This window comes from Silurus meridionalis, chromosome 19, assembly GCF_014805685.1.
Source record: "Silurus meridionalis isolate SWU-2019-XX chromosome 19, ASM1480568v1, whole genome shotgun sequence".
NCBI lineage: Eukaryota > Metazoa > Chordata > Actinopteri > Siluriformes > Siluridae > Silurus > Silurus meridionalis.
This window is the reverse complement of record NC_060902.1, coordinates 16,602,576-16,624,272: the sequence shown is the minus strand read 5'-3', so window position 1 is coordinate 16,624,272 and position 21,697 is coordinate 16,602,576. Positions and strand designations below refer to the sequence as shown.

The 21,697-nt window shown below is 39.3% G+C and overlaps 3 protein-coding genes across 3 annotated transcripts in view; 2 read left to right on the top strand and 1 right to left on the bottom strand.

The window, feature by feature from the left end:
- LOC124401968 (testis-expressed protein 264 homolog) overlaps positions 1 to 13,596 on the bottom strand; it is a 40,030-nt gene extending 26,434 nt beyond the window's left edge. Inside the window, exons 1-2 of the mRNA XM_046874522.1 lie at positions 12,940 to 13,596; positions 6,397 to 6,618 (exon numbers count right to left, since the gene is read on the bottom strand). Coding sequence (XP_046730478.1) covers positions 6,397 to 6,618; positions 12,940 to 13,191 — 474 coding nt within the window. The 5' untranslated portion in view covers positions 13,192 to 13,596. The remainder of the gene's footprint in view (positions 1 to 6,396; positions 6,619 to 12,939) is intronic.
- Positions 13,597 to 14,671: 1,075 nt separating this feature from the next.
- Positions 14,672 to 15,958, top strand: gpx1a (glutathione peroxidase 1a). Its single transcript, XM_046874680.1, has 2 exons — positions 14,672 to 14,944; positions 15,299 to 15,958. Exons 1-2 carry the CDS (start codon positions 14,729 to 14,731, stop codon positions 15,647 to 15,649), a joined length of 567 nt encoding a protein of 188 aa, XP_046730636.1. The 5' UTR covers positions 14,672 to 14,728; the 3' UTR covers positions 15,650 to 15,958.
- A 3,103-nt stretch (positions 15,959 to 19,061) lies between these two features.
- Positions 19,062 to 21,482, top strand: brk1 (BRICK1 subunit of SCAR/WAVE actin nucleating complex). The gene is made up of 3 exons (XM_046874682.1): positions 19,062 to 19,223; positions 19,848 to 19,930; positions 20,618 to 21,482. The coding sequence occupies exons 1-3, from the start codon at positions 19,106 to 19,108 to the stop codon at positions 20,642 to 20,644; spliced, it is 228 nt and encodes a 75-aa protein (XP_046730638.1). The 5' UTR covers positions 19,062 to 19,105; the 3' UTR covers positions 20,645 to 21,482.
- The last annotated feature ends 215 nt before the right edge of the window (positions 21,483 to 21,697 follow it).

Here is a 21,697-nt window from a genome sequence, read left to right as displayed (position 1 = left end):
GATGAAAAGCTGGGAAGATACTGTAGCTAAGACTGGGAAGCTGGGACTGTACCTTATACGTGAAAAATGTGGACCCTGCTAGTGAGCATGCCTAGCTATCTTAGATTATGTCTGTGACAAAATATAGGTTCATGGTATTATTTTTGTTTTATTTAAAAATACTAATATTTAAGAACGAGAAATACAGAATAAGTTTATGATAGCTATCTGTTACATTAGCATAGTCTCTGAAATATTAAGCAGAGTTGGTTGTTGTTGTTTTTTCTTGTTGTTTAATTAGAAGCAGCCTGTAAATTTTTTGATTGCTGTGCACAGAAACTCGTTCCTAGCGACTTAAATCTTCCAAATGAAATGGCGAGTGCTAAAACAAACGCGAACATTTCATTCTTCTTGAATTTATCTCGGCACTCAGAGTTATATTCCTCCCACGAGGCCAAAAACAAACAGCTCTGTCACAGGGCTACAGCATGACACGTCTAGACAGGCGAAGACGCTCAGTGGGAATTATCACATTCTGAGTAACTATTGCATTTTCCTCATTTCAGGATAAAAAAAACGCTTCTCGGATACCAATGGCGGCAGACGCTCCGCGGCCCACGCGCTCCTCTCTTCTCTCCCGTCGTGTGGCATTAACAGTCTATTAGCATCGGGAGGCTTTTGATAGGCAGCCAGCAGGAAGGTTGGTTTCATGTTGTTGTCATCTTTTGCCGATAATCTACAGCCGAGATCCAGCGATCATGCCGAAATGTCACCGTGGCATTTGGGGGAAAGAAAAAAAAAAAAGATATTCTCTCCTCTTCCAAAACAAAGTCCAGGTCCACTAACACTGTTCCTGTATTTGCTGAAGAAGAGACAGAGGGAGATAGAAAGAGATGATGAACAAACCTGGACTGGAGAAGAAGTCAGAGAAGAAAAGAAAGCTTTTTTTATTTATTTAATCTTATTCATCTTCTGACAGAAGTTGGAAGTCCCTTTTTTCCTGAGCTGGGACACAGAGGCTGCAATACTACTAAACACTAAACACATATGAATCTGTCCTTAAAGTGCAGGAAGGAGCATTGATCATGCTTTAGTACTGACAAACTTACATTCCAACAACATTATGGACACAAAACCATCCGACATTGTCATCAATTGAATTTTTTGTTCAGGGCAGGCAAGAATAGCCATAGCAGAGGAAAAACTTTTTGCATCGATAAATGGATCCTTATAAGCAATATTAATAAGCACTCTTTACACAGATTTATCTTCCTGACATGTCTGGAGTGCATTAGTGTCCTTGGGACAAAAACGATGAGAAAGTAAAAGCTAGTACTATATACAATAGGTCAGTTTCATTGCGTTTCGATTTGTGTGGGTAAGTCCATCGTCTGATGCTGGTTTGGGTTTAATGAATTAAGCACTTCAGATAAAAGGTCAACTGATAAATCAGGCCGATTTTTCCAATTAATAAATGAATTGCCATCCGCCAATTGTGCTGTAAATTAGGCAGATTATTAGGCAGGTACATCTGACACGCCAAACTGCACTTGCGTGAGAGAACAGAACTCTTTTTCTCGCCGACTGATTGGAGAGAATTGAATTGTTCAAAATATGTTTAATTTAAAAATGTTCTTTATCACTACTTAATAATTAACTGTGGTAAAATTGTCCAAACATATCGGGCAAAAAAACGGCAACATATATCGGCATCCACCAGAGAAAAACCCATATCGGTCGACCTCTACTTTAGATCTCTACCTGCATATATTTGTCAATTTGTTTTATATAAAAAAAAATAAAATACACACATTGAACTCTGTATTAGTAGAACCTTTTGTTCTAAAGTTATGTAGAAGTTCAAACATATAACAAGCCACAATGCGGTTTTAAAGTATAATGAAAGCGGGGCATAGTTCTTCGTTTGTGAAGCATAAAAAAAATCAATGCTACAAAATTTCCTGAGGTAAAACTATCACACCGGTGTGTGTACAGGTGAAACAAACATCCATTTTTGCTCAGATGTAATAAAAATAAGTAATAAATCAAATCCAGGGAAAATGCATGAAATTGTCTGTGATAGAGACTGAAGAGTGCGACAGAACCGCCGTACAAAAAAGGTCGCAATCAAAGGCCGTGAACACTTTATCACATACACTCCGAGCTCTTCCTGTGTTCCAACACATTATAGATGATCTCCAGCATGAAATTAGAATGGTAAGGCGGTAATCGGTAGCCACGGCAACAGAGGGGTGGAGGAAATCTTGTGGGACCGATTGTCCGCTTCACACCACAAATCCGTTGAACAAGTCTCTCCGCTTTAAATATGCCCTTTCTCACAAACACACACACACACACACACACACACACACACACACACACACTATTATAGGTACTGTAAATATTTGCTGGAATTAAGTGTACAGCAATCTCATTGGTTTCTAAAAGACCTGCCTCTCAGAACCCTCAGAGTAACTCCTGACAAGGAACGAAGATGAAGGTCAGATTTATAGTTTAAGGTCAGTGTTTGCTGTTTTCTAATCTTTTTTAGAATCTAAAGACTTTATGAACTCTAAAACAGAACTGGATACCATTCCATGACAAGTTTTGGTTTGCATTTACATTCACGTTTCACTACTCATCCGAGCAGCTTCTTCAGTCTGAGGGAAATTGGCAGGATTCCACAAATCTCACGAAGGCATCCGCCAGCTCCAATTCTGTCCCACCTCATGAAGATATCGGACCTTCAAAGAAGCCATCTAGAGATGTACCAGCTCCAGTGGGATGCCACTTCATGCAGATTTCAGATATTAAGGATAAACCACCTTTTATATCTACTGTTTCTCTATCATTGAACATTCAAAGGCTCAGACTTGGAGGAGTTGGTGTTGAATCTATAATGATCTCAGATGTTGAGCTAATTAAGGAGTTGCTAAGGAGCTCCTGTTTCCACAACTTCAACTGATTGTCGAAGACTATAGAAAGGACATGACTCATAATCACACACTCTGTTGCTCAGGATATTTCTCACTCTCTGGTGTTTGTAATGTTTTAATGATTGATAATCCCACTCTTGGTGGCCTTGGGTTCCTCTTTTGAATCTGGTTTCTCTCAAGGTTTTTTCCTCATACCATCTAATGGGAGTTTTTTCCCTGCCACCTTCGCACCAGGCTTCATCATCAGGGGTCAATTCACATCATTCAGCAGTTTTGTTCTAAAAGTCTTACATTCTGTAAAGCTGCTATGAGACAATGAATATTGCGAAAAAGTGCCCTAAACTTGATTAATAAACTTGAATTGAATTAAAATTTGCATCCTCCAGGGTCGAGGATCCTCTCCTCCCTGGAAAGTCTCGTTAAGGGACAAGTGGGAGGTGAAAGTGGGGAGGGAGGGAGGAGTCAGGAGTAAGGGGAGTTGTTAGGATGGTACTACCCTAGAGAAGGAGAGTAAAGGAAGTGTATTGAAATATGGGGGGTAATGATGATCTTAGGGATGGACGAAAGATCTGTATGGAATCTGTATCTTCTTGAGGACGGATGAATTAGCAGTATAGAAGTGTAGGGGGGGTAACAAGGTCTTGGTCTTCTTGGGGATGGATGAATTAGCAGTATAGAAGTGTAGGGGGGTAACGAGGTCTTGGTCTTCTTAGGAATGTACAAAAGAGCAGCATGAAAAACAGGAGACAGGTTGTGTCTAAGACTTCCACCTCTGTCGAGAGAAGGATTTTCCACCTGGACATAGATGGCCTCCTATGATCCTTTCTCAAACCATCAGTCTTCTCTGTCCAATATGTGTTTCAAAAATCCTGAGAAAATCTAATGACATTTTCCGTGAGGAGACATGCATCATTTTTGTAAGCAGTCTCCAGTGTGAGCACTTTGTAACAGGTCGACTAGCTGCATTTTTTTCTAGTCTTATTATAGCGTCAGTGCAGTACAAAGTCTTCAGGATTTTGTTTATTGCTTGCTAGAAAACATGTACAAACTGTACTCTCACAAGAATCATGCACATACATATCTAATCCAGACTATTGAGGTTCCAGGAACTGAAATCACTTACATTGCTGCAATCTGGGCTAAAGTTCCTGAGTTAAATCTGTGTCTCATTACTCATGGTCACACTTGTGTAAGGACTAATTAGTTTGCCACTTATGGCGCTATTTATCAAATACACACACACATGTCCAGTCTTGTGTTTCATCCACATTTAGTCTGTGAATAAAATAATACAAGTCGGAGCTCTATGAGAAAGAAGAATTACACAGTCTCTGGATCAAGTGTCTGGTTCTGTGATATTATATTGACTGAAATTAGAGGCAATGCATGACCATACCCTTTTTGCTTTTTTCTTTCATTTTTTTTTTAAATGGGTGAAAGGTTCAAAAGAGAGAGCAAAATGAAATCTGTTCTTCTAAAGTAAACTGCCACTCAAGGATGGCTGTGAAAAGGTCGTCCCTGAGACAGCTGTGCTCTGACAGCGCCAGATCGGAGAAATCTCCCCATTATTATTCACCGCAGGTCTTTAAGTGTCGGGATGTCGGCCTTTAGAAGGATTAATTCGCCTCCGAACTCGCAACTTGACTCCCGCAAAGAAATACAGGCACTCAATTAACATTTGTAGTCTAATTGAAGGACTACTCGATTTCACGTCCAATTAGATCGACTTGCATTTTTTGGTTGAACTTCGAGTGTCATCATCCGGATCAGTTGCGGAGTTTTATTTTAAGGCATGATCTCCTGCCTACAAAGCATATGGAATTCAAAATAGATTTTTTCAATTTAAGCACAGATTTGTACTGTTTCATCAAGGCATCTGCACAGGAATCAATTTCATACTGTTTTCAAATGGGGTGAAATCTGATGTGGACTCATCCAACCCAAACAGCAAGGCAGCACCGAGTGACACCAGCCCATGACCAACCATCATATCTCTCATCCACACACACACACACACACTGTCATGCCACTGGCATAACGTTTTTTGAGCAGCAATCCTGTTTGAAATTCAGGCTCCATCTCCAGCAGCGATGTTTTAATTAAAGGAGGTGATTTGAACAGGATTCCTGGTGGACCACGTTAAGTCTGTTAACATTACTGGTGTGTAGAGCCACTTGTATATCCACAACCCGCAATAGCATCGGACGTGAGTCGGTTTTGATCGAGTAAAAGCTATTTATTGGAGGTTACATATTTATATGTTTATTTATCCACGCGTTCGTTTTGTGTTAAAAGACGCACGTGTCTCATTAGCTGACAACAATAGAGTCGAGTAAGATTAAATAAAACATGGGACATTCTTATGTATTAGTGTTTATAAATTAAATACAGATTTTAACTTTTTGGAGAGCAGTATGCTGCAAATCCTTTAAGTATGTTGTTGATACTTTGGACAGAATACACGATTTTACAGATTACATGTTGGATTGTAAAAAGCAGTCATTGTCTGTGTAAATGCAGACATCCCAAGGTTTACTTTCCAGTTCTGAGAGGTTCACTCACCTCCATCTCCAGCAATGTAGAAGGTCAGAATCTAGAGTAGGAGCTCAGACTTCTCAACATATGTCCAAGTAATTAGGGATAATGTGTCTAGAGAACCCCAGCTCTGGTAACTGTATTGAAACTTGCATTATGAAGCTAGATTGAAAAGCAACCACTGGTGAAGTTGAAGGTGTAGGTGACGGTGACCACCAGCCTCAATTTTCAGCCTTAATTGTTCTCAAAGGTGGAAAGTAACAAAGTACAAACACTTAGTTACTGTACTCAAGTACATTTTCTGCTATCAGTAATTTACTTTCACTCATTACATTTTTTACACAAATATCTGTACTTTCTACTTCTTAGATTTTCAAACTCATTACTTTAGTTTTAATCTATTGTGTGACATGATCAATGTTTTTTCTTTTCATTGCGCACCGTTTTCATCCCATCAACCTGTTTCTTGTCATTGCACGGCTTTTTCAATCTACCACTGGTGTATAATTTCCTGGCTCTCACACATCACAGGTGTAGACTAGTTTACAAAGCAGGCAGAAAGCAACAAGATGTCTGGGGTTAACGTGGATGAGACAGAGGGAGTCAGTGATGTAAACATGACTGAGAACAGAGACATTCCAGATCACCTGATCTTCATCATCTTTTCTCTACTTGTGTTCTATATGGTGGATCTTCAGATATATAAATAAAGAGGTCCAGTTACCAGCGTGACACTAAAACAGGTAGTAATAATGTCTACATGTCAGAGCCCAGAATTCTTTACTTTAACTTGAGTGAAAAAGTATAGTCAGTTCTTTTACCAGAGTCTTTTAAAACATGAGTATTTCTACTTCTAGTCGAGTAAAGGATGTGATAATTGCGGGTTTCGATCTCTCAACCCAAAACATCTATATCAGGTAAAAAAAGGTAATATAGTTGAGCTTACCTTAATATAGCAGGCAAGTTGTGGGTAAACCCTGTACACTCCCAGGATGATAGAGAGTCGGGTCCGGTAGGGGAAACAAGATGAGACCACGTGGGTGACCTCGGGGAAAGTGAAGATGCGAAAGCCTAACTTTTCATAGAGCTCCTGAAGTTCTGCACTGGGTCTCTGATCGCCCTCGCTCAGGATACTGCCTACGGCACAGCGACATTCCGGACCAGGCACCTGAGAAATACACACACACACACACACACACACACATATGTATATACAGTCAATGAAAGTCATTCAAAGAGCATTGATTCAAGTCGTAAATGACCTACTGCTGGTCTCTGATCAGTAGTTAATGCTCTGGGTTACTGAGCGGAAGGTTGGGGTTCAAGCCCCTGGTATCGCCAAGCTACCACTCTTGGTGCCCATGAGGGAGGTCCTTAAGCCTCTGTGCTCCAGGAGATGTGCATCATGGCTGACCCTGCGCTCTGACCCCAACTTCCTAACATCAGTGGCATATGTGAAGAAAGAATTTCACTGTGCTGTAAAGGACATGTGACAAGTATAAAGAACCTTTCTTTCTTTCCTGTTCGTCCCTAATGCCTGACTGGATGCTGGGTTGTTGTGAGACTGTAATGTGGAGAAGGAGTTCTTCTCTCAGGATTGATCCAGATTTCTGTATTTTCACCTCTGCTGTTCCTGTACGTCATCCCTAAATGATCTACACTTCAGAATATCCTTTCTGCTGTCGTAAATAATCTCACCTGGAAACCGTGAGGCTTGCGGTATCCAACATCTGCTGAGGCTATGACTCACCTTCCTGCTGAGGCAATACACTACAGACTTAACTATTACACTTCTGTGTGAAACTGAATACCAAAACCATTTATAATCTCACCCTCTTTACAGGAGTTTCAGATTTCTTCCATGCACTAACAATGTGGAGTCGAATCAAATGTAATGCGAAATGATTAGAAAGATAAACAGAAAGGAAACAGAATTGCAAGAAGTACATCAAGCAAAGAAAAGACTGTAGAAAGCGGTCGCTGTGTAGTACATGATATTCTATCAAATGGATTTGAAGGTCCAGCAAAAGAACGACTATGTCTATCGGCGTCCATTTTCTTATTTATTATTTAATTAGCTGTTTGATACAACATTTTAAAAATGTGAAAACCACATGTGTCACTAATACACAAACCATGTACTTATATTAAGCTAAAATGTGAGTCCAGTAAAAATGCTCCGTTTAAACTTTCTCTTGAGTAAAATTACATGTTTTTACCTTCAAATGAATTTAAGTATCCAAAGTATTATGATTTATTATAACTATAATGTCCTGTTATCATTTTTATCACAAGACTCTTTACTTAATCACCTCAGTTTATGTGAAAAGACTCGAATGTGACTCTCAGCACACTGATCTATTAATAGAATGATATTAATGACTCAAACACTGATTGATTTCTATTAAAATGATCACAAGCTCAAAACCTTCTTTTCAACTATGTAAAAAAAAAAACGTGTAAATGAGGTCACGTGTGTTGTGGCGATCAGTAGATACACCAAGCACCAATCAAAACAAGTTCATAACATTTTCATAACAAGTTCATAACAAGCGAGCGCTCGACCCTGATTGGTGAATCGCTACGTGTTTCACCAGTTACGTTTTTTATCCTCATTAATAAAATAACTCACTGATTTCACAAACTGTAGTTGAGTAAAAAGTAGGGTATTTGACTTTGAAATTAAGTCAATTAAAAAATCTTCCAAATGGAAACGCCTAATTAAAGTACAGATATGTGAAAAAGTGACTTAAATACAGTGGCGACTTGCATTTACTTCCTCACTGTTCACCAGTGATGAATAAAGATTTCCCAAATCAAGAGAAAAGGTCATTCAGGCAGAAAGTGTTGGGAAAAATGTTTTTATAGACACATTTTGCAACCACTTATTTTTCTGTCGAAGAACTTGTACAAAGGCCACAGGAGAAAGCCTGCCTTTGTATTTTTCCACTATTCTTTCCTTTGTTATTAGCCCTAAAGTAAGAGACAGGCGCCCTAAGCGTGAACTTGGAAACAACCAAACCTTCAGTGAAACTTCCAAATCGTCGGTGCCGTGAACTCGTCGCTTCACCAAGCCGGCAAAAAAGCCATGCGCCTCAAGGCGTCAATTAGCAAAGCCCTTTCTTACGATCTTGAAACAAGTCCTCTTCAGGTGTAAACACACTCCTCTCCGCATCTACCTCCTCTCAGTACTCAGCTGGGGGCTGAAACATCCAGCCTTCACTTCCCCACACACACACACACACACACACACACACACACACACACACACACAGACGGGATGAGTCACTAAAAGAAAAGTGGCCTAATGAGGACCAGCCGCTTCATCGGAAAAGCAGCATGGAGAGTGAGATGAAATAATTTAAAACACAAGCAGGATTTAATAAAGAAATGTAGCATGCACAGGTGGCACCGTGTGTGTATGTGTGTGTGTGTGTGTGTGTGTGTTGGGAGGACACTAATAATATTTCACATCTCTAATTGCTGAGAGTATGCCGGCTGCAGACAGATGCCCAGCTGCCATCTTTAGAGAGGGAGAGATTATGCTCTAAAAGATGATGCACACACACACACACACACACACACACACACACTTAAAGCATGCCCAGGGGAGAAAGTGCGGTGTGTAACCACTACTCCAGGAAGTAGAAAGAGGACATGGGAGGAGTGTAGAAGACCAGATCGGGTCATTTCACTCTAAGTGATGAATGCGAGGTGAAGAAAATCAGGTAAAGATGTCACAGTTTAAACCGATTTAATCGCACTCGGCCATCGAGCGGTCGTTTGTCTCACTCTAACCCCTGCTGAGTCCGACACAATGTCTTGGCTCCAATCTGAATACAGCATTAGATAGGAGACTGGAAAGTTATGCTCTGGATCTGTTTACTGCACTAAATATCAGGATCTGTATTTAAAATTAAAGTAGAAGTGGCTTAAATTCTAATGATTTACTTTCTTACTTTACGTAATTCTACACCAAAAGAGACCTGCATGTATAATTCTAATTGGAAAGTGAAAGAGCTGGGTGTAGACTTGCCAGCAATGCTCTGTGGGAATTCTGGCTCTGATAGTTCCTCAGCTTCAGCTACATCACTCAGGGTAATAATTAGTCTCAACTAGAGATATGGACTGGTTTTATTCAGAAAACCACCACCTGGTTGATATGCACTTTTAGTAGTTTTTTACTTTAATGTAAAAATGGCATATCAAAAAGGGATCGGTTAGTTATTGAAGAAAGTGTATTGAAATATTGATAATTTTTTTTCATTTAATTATGATTCTATTATATTATTATTATATATTGATTAGAAGTGGACTAATAGTGCATGTTACCGATATCGAAAACTAGATTGGATCGTACTTGTCGAAAACCGGTTAATCAATCGATAGTTTTGAAAATGGATAATGAATAAAAAATAAAACATATTACTGTAAAAATAGTACTGTAAAAGTAGAACTTAATGACAAAAAAAACATAAAAATGTGCTAATGAAATAATATTCATATTAATTAATTAATATAATTATATAATTAATAAATTATGAATAAGAAATATATTATTAAAAACAAACAGCACGTGGTGTCAGTGAATCACCTCTAGAGGCCACTCTCGTAATGACAGTGGACCGGAAGCCGGAAAAACTATTGGTATGGATTTTTGCTGATAGTTCCAGCTATCAACTACAAGTGCCAATTAATAGACAAAACTTAATTAAAAAAATTAGTTAATCTCTAATACATACATTTTTACTTTGCTAGCCTTTTAACAATTATTACATCTATCATTTATCTCATATGATTATGTAATCAGTGACATTAATAAATATTGTTATTACATGCTATTATATGTTTTTCTGTTTGCAAGACCTGTTTTTGTGTTTTTTCTTAAAGGAAATGTCTTGAAGGTTCTGTTTAGTGTGCTAAAAATGTTCTTTGGATAGATTTGTGACATGTGGTTTGCCAGGTATACACAAAATGCCTTATTTTGAAAGCTGTATACACATCGTTTGACTATATAGTGAACATTTCTGTTCCAGGAGTCCTGCTGTAAACAAATAGTAGGTAAGATGGTGAATGTGGGGAAAAGCGTAGGTTTGTGAAGGCAGTGGAAGAGTACAGTTTCAGCATGAAACCAGCGCACTTGTCAAGAAGCTGCACAGATCATCCACACGCCCCTGTCTGTGGCGATTAAAGAGCGGTGTGTTATGAGGACAGAACACAAGATTTGACTCTAAAAATCTTCCAAAGCATCCAAGCAATTTAATCCGTCTTCACGGAATTCCATGCGGAAGCTGCAGATATCTGCAGCAATCCAGATGGCTCGGGGCCGAAGCTGCACCCGTATCTACATCTGTTCGGCTTTTCATTTCTTTCCTCCACTAGACACTGGCAGTGAGACTGACAGCAGGCCACACTGACGGAGCATCCTGCTGTGCTTGTCCTCCTTGTGCTTTGATTGACAGAGCATAGCAATTAGCGGACATGATACTCCAGCTGGAGAGTTGGAGTGATACCTTATTCTGCAGACCCTTCATTTTATTCACATGAGCGAAGTATTGGGGTGAGGAAACTCTACGGTCTCACACGTTTCCTGATTTTTCTCCCCTGCGAGAACCAGCTCGACGTCCGTGATCCTCCTCCTTCTCTTCCTGCTCCGCTGTATTTTATAGCGTAATGAAGAGAAGCGCCTAAGGGCAGACAGATACTCTCTTCCTTACTCTCTTTTTCTCACTTCTTTCTCTCCTTCTCTTTCTTTGAGGGTTCTGACCTTGAGATTGGCAGTGGTGCTCCAGGCCCCTCTGCTAACAAGCTGGGATCATTAGACCAATTTGAAAAGCTGGATTAAGATTTAGCCGTGGCCCTGCGCAGAAGCAGTTTGGGCCGTTCGCTAATTGGAGACCTGGGAAAAAATTGAGAAATTGCCAACGACAAAAAGCCTTTCAGCCCGGGAACACAGGAGCTGTCAGTCCAACTCACGCTGCATTCCAGCAGGGATTTCTGCTGAGATGAGGTGGACACGTTGGTGCCATGGCAACAGCCCCAGCCAATGGATGCGGAAATGGGCATGGAGTGAAAGTGGAAAGGAAAAATGAGCAGAATTACGAAGCACACATGAATCTTCATAAGGGATGAGACCAACCTTTACACCCTTTAGCTGATATGACAAAATCGTGAAATCACGCAGCAATGATCTAAAATGATCTTAAGGTTTAAGTCTGCAATCCAATGTTCAAAGTTTCAAGTTCAAATTCAAGTTCAAAGTGTTTCAAAGACTTTGATAAGCTTTTAAATGACTTTATCCTTACCCTCTTAGTGAAAGAAGTTTATTGATCCACATTAGTCTTACAAAAGAAGGTTCAACAGAAGCGTGTGATTTTCTAGAGTCATAACTTTAACAATCTCAAATGTCTCTGGAAAAAAAACCCGTATTTTTCCATTTTCAGAATCGCAAAAGCTTCTGATTATGATCTTTTTTTATTGCGATTTATTTATAATGCTGTCAATTTGGGACACGACTATAAATATAAACAACCGAATATAATTAATGACCATTTTTTATTATATAAATATTTAACAAACACTTAAATCACCTCCATATCATTGTGTTATTGTGTTATTGCGCATCTATTTGCTGTGTTTTGTGAGTGTATTCAAGTCCTGGCACAAATTTTCCATCATTTATCTCAATTAGAACGAGCAAATGATGTGTAAATGAAGCCAAACTACATCAGATATGCTCATTTTTTCCTATATCTGAAAAAATCACACACACAGCAATAATCCTCCCATGTACACACCATAGAGATCGTTACTCTGGATTACTGTTCCAACAGCTCCACATAGTGGTGTCTCTGTACGAGGTGGTATCAAAACATTTCGAGACCAGTTTTGTAGCACGCCAACAGATGGCAGCACGAGGCTGCACGCACAGTCACAGGGGACACTGACCTTCATAAGTCCATGTGCCAAAAGACTGTGTACATCGGGAGCTGTGCAACTGGTGTTATTCTGACCACTTGCGTTGCCACGACTGCTATTCTGAACATCTGTCACCGAGATCTTTTCAAACGCGATATTCACTTTCACACCCACCCTACTCACCAGATTTGGCTCTTGGGGACTTCGCCTTCTTCTCGAAAATAAAGATTCAGCTCAAAGGCTGCCGTTTTGAAATCCGGCGCAAATCGCCGAAGGTAAAAAAAAAATAAGAAGACTTCCAGGACACATTCCATAAGTGTCAGGAACGCAGACAACATTAAATAAAGTACTTTCTTGTTCTTTTAAAACCACTGCATAAAGACACCTGGGGTGTAAGAAACCCAGATGAACCCCACATGGAGATGAGGAGAACATGCAGATCACTTCCACACAGACACAGAGCTCAGGATCAAGCTATGAAGTGGCAATGCAGCCCTGCACCACCACCAACACCATGATGTCACCTCTGTATAGGCACATGGAGGACTAAATGAAGTGTGTCTCCCCTCACCTTCTTTGGATCATCATAGAAGACTCCTACAGTGGGCAGCTCTGGTGCAATTTTGCAGCTCTCAGCTCTCAGCAGCCCGGACTCTCTGTAAGGACCTTCTCGGTATTTATAAGCCACAGTGATGCTTTTAACCGGAGAGGAGCCTGTGCTAATGTGGATCTTTGTCAGCAGGCCGGAATACACCACATACACTGAGAAGCTCAGGAGCAGCAAGAAGAACCCAGTGAGAGCCCAGACCAGAAAATCCGACATTTCACCTTCTGATCTTCAGGAATGAAGGAGAAACCTACTGAGCCACTGTTTATTAATGACCGTTTTAACTTCTTTCAGAAAACCTGTTGCCTGCAAACTTTCATCTGATGTCTACTTCCGGTAACACGTTTCAAACGGTTGTTGCCTAGCAACAGGGTTTTAAAAATCACAGCTACGTGGTCGGGATAATGTTTTTTCCTGCTTGCTGTCAAGGATCAACTTCCGTAAACACACGTGGGCGCATGGGCTCGATCCAAAACGCATCCTCTTCTGTTAGTGTAGGGCACTACGTAGTGACCTTGCGAATGTTTCACGGGACATGTATATAGGGAGTGAGGTGACATTTGGAACACGGCCGGTGTAACGGTCTTACCGGATGAACCATCATAAAACAGGGTACATGGAGAATTGTAAGCACGCTGTATAGCCGTGATATACAGTTCATGTTCATATATCTTTGTGTAATAGTAAATATTCAAATGCAAATGTTTTGTTGGTGCAGTGAAAAAGCAAAAGCGAGAGTTTAACGGAGTGAAAAAGTTTTGGATCAGTCCGTTTGTAAAGATGAGTTATTCAAGCTAATCAATACTGCGCAGCAGAAACGCAAATTACTGTTCAATCGGTTATGCGTTCAAAAGAAAAAAATAAATAAATGTGTACAAAAAACATGTACTTTAACAGTAGTTAAAAGGATCGCTCATGTAATACCAATGATCTTTTTGCTAAGCACTTTAGGTACACCAGATGCACCTTTCCACGTTAAAGCACATAAAAAAAAACAAAGATACCATATTTTACCTCCACAGTGTTCAGTAGTGCAGTCTGTTACTTTTATTTTCTAAAACTAAATATTGTGTTTATTATTTCAAATATGAACACTTTATGGGCAAAAGTATGTGAAAACTCGACTGCCGCCTACAAATGCCAATTCCAAAACCATAAACATTGATATGTAGCTTGCTAGGAAGATGTTCCCCTAGATTATGGAGCATTTTTGTAGAGATGTGTGTGTTAGTGAGATCAGGTACAGGTGTTGGATGAGGGCGTCTCATGCAGTCAGTGTACAAGTTCACCCCAAAGGGGTGTCGAGAGCATTGGAAGAGTGTTTGGGCCTTTTAACAAATACCTTTTGGTGGTATAATGTAAATATGAAGTATATACACTGTATAGTATTAAGATACAGTACCTATTAGTTATTTGAGTTTACTTTCAGTGTATATGTAAATTTTTTATGTAATAGAGAATGCTCTCTACTCTTTTTTAGGTTGTCTCCGCCTTTGTTTATATTGCATGACGAAGCCAAAAGTAACTACTTTCAAAGTATTGTAGTATTAAATATTACAATACTGTATAATTGGCTAATAATCCGGGAGATCTGTGATAGTTCTGGTATACGGATTCGCGAGACAAACAACTATTTCTTTTCAGGCACAGCCCCGGCTCCGCCCTTTCACCCAAACTCTGACCTCAAACGATCTTTTAACTAAAGCAGTGTGCAAAAGACCATCATTCCACGCTTCTCTCTACTCTTGTCAACATGTCTGTGAACTTTTATGACCTTTCAGCCAAGCTGCTGTCAGGTGAGACTCTCAATTTCTCCTCGCTCAAGGGAAAAGTGGTGCTGGTTGAAAACGTGGCTTCTCTCTGAGGCACGACGGTCAGGGACTACACTCAGATGAATGAGCTCCACTCCAAATACTCGGAGAAGGGGCTTGTTGTACTGGGAGCTCCCTGCAACCAGTTTGGTCATCAGGTAAGATCCTTCTATAACATAATATACAAGAAAAAAACTTGCCCTAGTGTAAACTAGAAGCCCAAGAATTGAGCTTTCTTCTGTGGATAATTTCACCTGCATGGCTTTACAGTGTACACTTGTATACTTGTATACTTGTACACTTGTAATCTTTTAGAATTCTAGAAAAGGATTGATTTCATTTAGAGTCTGTTCGCCCCTGTGGTTTCTTCCACAGCCCAGTCTTGTCTTTTTTTCATTAGGAATTATTCTAACGATAATTCCCATAAAAATCATCATTCAGATTTGAGCAATGCCTTTTTGTGATGTGTTTTCGTAATAACAGCCCAGTGCTTTTTTCATTTTTAAAACAAGGAAAACGCCAAGAATGAAGAGATCCTAAACTGCTTGAAGTACGTGCGTCCTGGAAATGGCTTTGAGCCCCTCTTCCAGCTCCTGGAAAAGATCGACGTGAATGGCAAGGACGCGCACCCCCTGTTCGTGTTCCTCAAAAAGAATCTTCCCTTCCCCAGCGACAACTCTACAGCCCTGATGACTGACCCCTTGTTCATCATCTGGAGTCCCGTGTGCAGGAACGACGTCTCCTGGAACTTTGAGAAGTTCCTCATCGGCCCAGATGGGAAGCCGTTCAAGCGCTACAGCAGGAGTTTCCTGACCAGCGACATCGAGGCCGACATTGAAGAACTTCTCAAGAAAGTGAAGTAAACATCTTGTCGCAGGAGAGACGCAGAGGGAAGGTTTGTGAGCCGATAACGACGCAAACTCGGCCACTCCTGTGTTATCAACCGACTGCACGTGGAGAAAGATGGCAGTGTGAATCCAGCTGACTTTGCTGACTCGGTTTGAGGTCAGATGATTTGTAGGAGGTTTACTGTATGAAGGCATCGCTCAAAATCTGTATTGAGGGTGGTGTCGGATGTGATTGTAAACACCTATAATTAATAGCTGTAATTTAATCATGTACAGCAGAGTTAAGCTTCTCCATTCAACCATAATAAAACTCGATAAACTTTATAAAGTTTATGTTTGTCTTGTTTTGTGTGTGAGTGTGTTTATGAGACCGTAGTACAGTCATCCTGCTGATGAGAAAAACTTCAAAACAAGAGATTTATCTTGATAACTGACTGTAAAGGTTTTTTTTTATACTCAGGACCAGGTTGTAACCCTCTCACACCTTCTCTCGATGCAGTGAAACCTTTCTGATTTGTGGTATATTAATACGTCCAACATCCAATTTTCTTTTTTCTTTTATTAAACAGATAAATTGATAATGAAGTAGGTCACAGCGGACAGAAAACACTCAAACACAGGTCAATTTGATATTTTTTTCTATTTATAGTGCAAATAAATAGAATTAAATTAATGCCTTTGTCTTCAAATAGATAAAACTGATAACATCTAAACTACAGTCTCTTTCCTTAAAGCTATATATGTGTGTGTGTGATATGTAATAATAAACTCTAAGTGAGAAAGTTCTTGAAGGCTGAGTAGATTTACGTTGGAATATAATGCATGTGGTCGAGCTTAACAACTTAACAAATGTAAAATCACTCTGATATAGTGCACCGAAACTGCACCACGGTGTAAACCTGTATTTCTTTTTGTGTAGATTTGTTTGTTTTCGCCACTAAACCAGCACAGGTTGTACAGTGTAGCTCCATGTCTTGGTCCAGTAACCAGGTTTTAGTTCAATATTCACATAATGTTTAGAAGACAAAGAACTCGTAGTCCTGCTCCATGTCCAGAACCATGCCTAGGAGTCTCTTTTTCTCCTCGTCCTCTTCTCCATTAGCAGCTTCGTCCTCTACACTGCTGTCTGCACTTCCTGTGCTGTCTCCTCGTACCGGCACTGTGTTTACAGAGAGCCTGTTACACACTCGGTTCAGCTCGTTCTCAAACTCCAGCTTCGCCAACAGCTCGTCCAAAATCTTCATTCCGGGGCTTTCTTTAGAAACGAGACAGAGTAATAAACTATGATTGCAGTTGGATGATGATTATACTGTTTATGGGAATGTGTAGTAAGTGTTTTTAAAACATGCAAAGAAGGTTAGAATTGTGAAAATACTCTTCACAATTAAAGATATAATAATTGTGATGATAAATTCTGAGCTATGGTTAATTATTTAAACCTAATTGAAAACTTTTCAGTCTGTCAAATAACAAGCTGCTGATTCATTTTTATTTTACGTTTTTATGTTGTTCATTTGATTGATTTGTTTGTTTACTTATTCTTAGTGCAGTCGTTTTGTCATTATACAATAGAACTGAGTGTTTTGTTGCTTTTGTGTGCAATAACAGTAAATTATATTAAGAATTTTAATTTTAGCATTAAGAAAATGCTATCAGTCACCAATGGGCAGCTCTAGAATCAAATTTCTAAAGCGAATCAATAATAAATCATAGCAGAAACTACTTTAAAATAATCACCCATATAACAATGTACTTTTTTTTCAGATCTTTAGTAAATACAGTAATGTTGTACAATTGTACAGTGATGACACAATTGATATTTTCCTGATAAGAAGTGAAGTAACATGTTATAACACATCCCACTGACCAATCCTTGCAGGAAGTTCCCGATGTTCAGGTTCAGGCCTGGAGACTGTAAAACCCTCTAGTACCTGTCTGGACCACAAAAGGTGTGAACAGTAATAACAGGTCTTATAAACTGAGTGCATGAAGCTTATAATTAAAGGTAATCATTGAACCCACAACACACACACACACACACACACACACACACACACACACACAATCGATCAGCTTTGTACCTTGTGAGGATGTGTTTATGATCTGCCATGGTGAGACAGAGGTCAGAAAGCATCTCAGGAGGATGAGTATGGAGAGAACATGAGGCATTATGGTCAGCTTCAGGTTTTGATCTGACGACTGATCTGAGGTTGTTCTCAGGAAGACTTTTCATTGCTTGATCTAGGGCTTTTGCAAGTCCTTGTCTGCATTTTCTCAGCCGAGCTGACATTTCTGTCTGTATACGTGCAAAATACAATGTATCCGGGTTAAAAAATAAAAACATATCTAAGTTTTACAGTATATCAAAAAAGAAAGAAGAAAAAAATATACAAAATAATTATTTATATATATGATTATATTATGTTATATGATTAATATATGATTATACATGTTAACTTACATGTAAACTCTGAAATGTTAATTAGTTAATAATTATAAGTGGATGCAAAATATTTGACAATTATCTGTATTATTTTAGTGTGTAATAAATATAATGACTTGCCCCTGATTAAAGTCTTTATTCCGGTTATTAATTATTATTATTATTATTATTATTATTAGATGGTTTGCAGCCTGACACGGAGATAAAAACCGTTACAACCGTTAAATACGTTACACTTAAAAAAAACAAATACACGCACGCGAGCTGTTCAAATTGCTTAATGGCGACTATAAATTGCGGGAAATTGTATAGTTTTTTATAACAAATAAATTAGTGTTCTGTTGGTTTTGTCCTTCACTGGAACTGAGCTCTAAAACTGCTTTATGAACGATTCGGTGGGGTATCGAATTCGAAAGATTCGATTCTTTAATATACAGTTTATCCCCTGTAGCAGGGAATCGATTCAATTCGTTCATTGTCGATTCAGGGAGTCGAGTCAGTGTGCCAAAGTGTGCTATCAAAGTGTGCAAAGTCTATCTGTCTGTCTAAAAAATAATAAGAAAAAGTCCCAGTCCCAGTTTTAAATCCCACTATGGTGGTATAATGGGGGAAATTATCATGACATTATGACATATAAAATATTTATGTTCTTGATCTTCGATTTTTTTTTTATTTAAAAAGAAAATTGCAGTCATAGATCTCCAAATAGTGAATAAAACGTATGTCTATCGCACATGCTAGTCTATTATAAAATAATGAATAAGGCTCGGAGTAAAATATTCACACAGAAACATAAACAGCGGGCTTTGAACTTAACCTTAACATTTCTTCAATTTATACTTTGAAATATTAACAAACTATTAAAAACACTTCGGAAACAAAAGTGAAAGGAATCGTTTTAGTGAGTCGGATCGGTAAAAAGTGAGCCATTTTTGCGCATTACATGACTTGCCGCTAGGCGGCGCGCGAGCAGGTGTGGGGGGAAAAAAAAAAGATTTGCGCCGCCCAGCGAGCAGACTGGAGTGAAGATGGCCGGCCAGGAGGATCCGGTGCAGAGAGAAATCCACCAGGACTGGGCCAATCGCGAGTATATCGAAGTGATTACCAGCAGCATCAAGAAAATAGCCGATTTCCTCAACTCTTTCGGTGGGTTTGTTTATCAGGGGAATGAACCAGTCGAGAGAAAAGCGCTGAGTTTGATCGGATGCTGTAATGCTAACTGCGCTGAGGAGCGGCTAATCCTCCGTCTCGAGCTTCCTGTGCGACCTTTTTTACTTAAATATATTACTGTTTCTTATATAAAATATCATTATAAGCATGTATTTGAGATTGTTAACGCGTTGGAGGTGTAAAAATATAATATACGTGTGTACTGTATACGTCTTTCAGCTTGTTAGTGAAGCCTGCTAGCATAACAGACAAGATTGCTAGTCTGATTGACACACACACACACACACACACACACACACACACACACACACAAATTATACTTTAGATTTTGTTTATATGAGGCTCAACATCCTACATTATGTTTTATTCATTTCAGCTACATTAAATGTAAATGATTAGATTTTTAATGAAATTTTTCATAACCATACAGGAAGCTGTATATATTATTATTATTATTATTATCATCATCATCATCATTGTCGTCATCAGTGAAATTCTTAGATTCTTTTTTTTTTTTCCCCGTAATTGTTCAATTGTAATAGTGAAAAATTAGACATTTTTTCTCTCTCCTAATCTGTTCATTGACACTATCGTCCTCAGATATGTCCTGCAGGTCTCGTTTGGCCACACTGAATGAGAAGCTCACCGCCCTGGAGAGAAGGATCGAGTACATCGAGGCCAGAGTGAGTTCCCTTTGCTCCATTTGAACTTGAGTTCAGGGTTTAAACCCAGTGCATTAGACAGACATCAGGTGTCTATAAATACATTTTCCTGCACCAGACAGAGTTTGGTCTTTGGTTTGATTTATCAAAAGCATTTCGAGCCCCAAATTGATGTAACGACAAGAAAACAAAAGTGGTGAACGAGCAGAACCATAAAACCTTTTATTTCAGTAACCCGAAAGTTTGAGATTGAAAGTGTGTGAAGAGAAAAAGACTCGCGAGTCAGAGTTGAAGTGTGATGAGAGCAGTGTCATTCTCAGAATGAATCATAATGACTATATTAACCGCTCATGTACACACACTCGAGCCGCGGTCACGCTGCAATTTCCCGCTGACTCATGCAAAAGACGAAGGTTCGTGTTGTTTGGCTGCGGCCGAGAGATCATGTTTTGTGATCTCTGATTTGTGAAGATTTATACATCACCTGTTTGAGAAAATCCCCGGTGAAGACATGGATTATAAGATTTTCACAGCCTCCTGATTTCTACAGCACACGTATAAGAATATAAAACCAGCAGAAATGTGGTGTCACTGTAAATACAGAGGGTTTATTTGAACACGGTCGCTATTCAAAGCAGGTGTTTGTGTATAATTTGTGTGAGAATTTTCACAATAACTTACTGTTGTTTTTTTTCCCCTTTGTTTAAGGTTACAAAAGGGGAAACGCTGACCTAACCCTCCTGATGTGGAGAAGAGACTAAATGGCCACACTCTTTTATTTTTTGTGTGTTTTCCTGTTTCCTCATTCACTTTAAATAACCAAGTGACTCTTTATCTACCAGCCTCTTAAAGCCCCAGTAAGGAACTGCTGACTCAGTGCTACGTCACTCCGAAACTCAAAAGGGAACATAGTTCTGATTAAACAGGTTTCAGGTTGAGCAGTTCCTCGCTGGGGCTTTAACGCATGGGACCATCACGAACGCGCTTTTCTTTTCCACCGTTTCTGCTTCGGTATGAACAGTTGTACTCTTTCTTTTCTTTCTCTTTTTTAATCCTCATCTTGACCTGTTACTGTCTTTGTGCAGCTTGCACATGTCAAGTCCTTTATCGTGTCCTGATTAAAGATTGAGCAGATTATTAGCTGGGAAATTCAGACACTAAACATGTATATCAGATGAAATGAGTGTACGGGGAGCGATGATGTAGAACGATGGTGTAAGCTTTGCAAAATGGTTTAATTAAGAAAAAAAAGTAATTTGTTTACTCAGCCTTGTGCGTGTGTAAAACCGGTTTCTGTATATATTTTGTAATTGTCGGACCGCAAAAGCCTGCGTTGGTGGAAACTCCCGTGCCCTGTGACGGTTTCATACGCTATAGCACATCTTTACTCGGCGTGTGTGTGTGTGTGTGTGTGTGCGCGCATGCGTACGGGGGCCAAAGGCTGGAAGAGTTACTTAAGTGCCAATCGAGATGGTGCGGAAGTGACGCCGGCCTCTACAGCCGATCTTTGTGTTTCAATGCTCATACTTTTAATGTACTGTGGTTAAAATAAATAACAACATATTACATAACACTTCTGAGTTTGTGTTCATTGTGTCCGTGTTCGTTCATTCTTAGTTTTTAATATCCCTTTTATATTCATGTATATTTTATATGCAAAACCTATAAGACTTTTATTGTTCATAAAAAAAGATTGTTGTACACAGTTTAAAAGGCAGTGCTTCTGAGGTGCCAACATTTTTGCCTCTGCTTAGGCAAAAAAGTATTAATATTTAGAGTTCATTAATA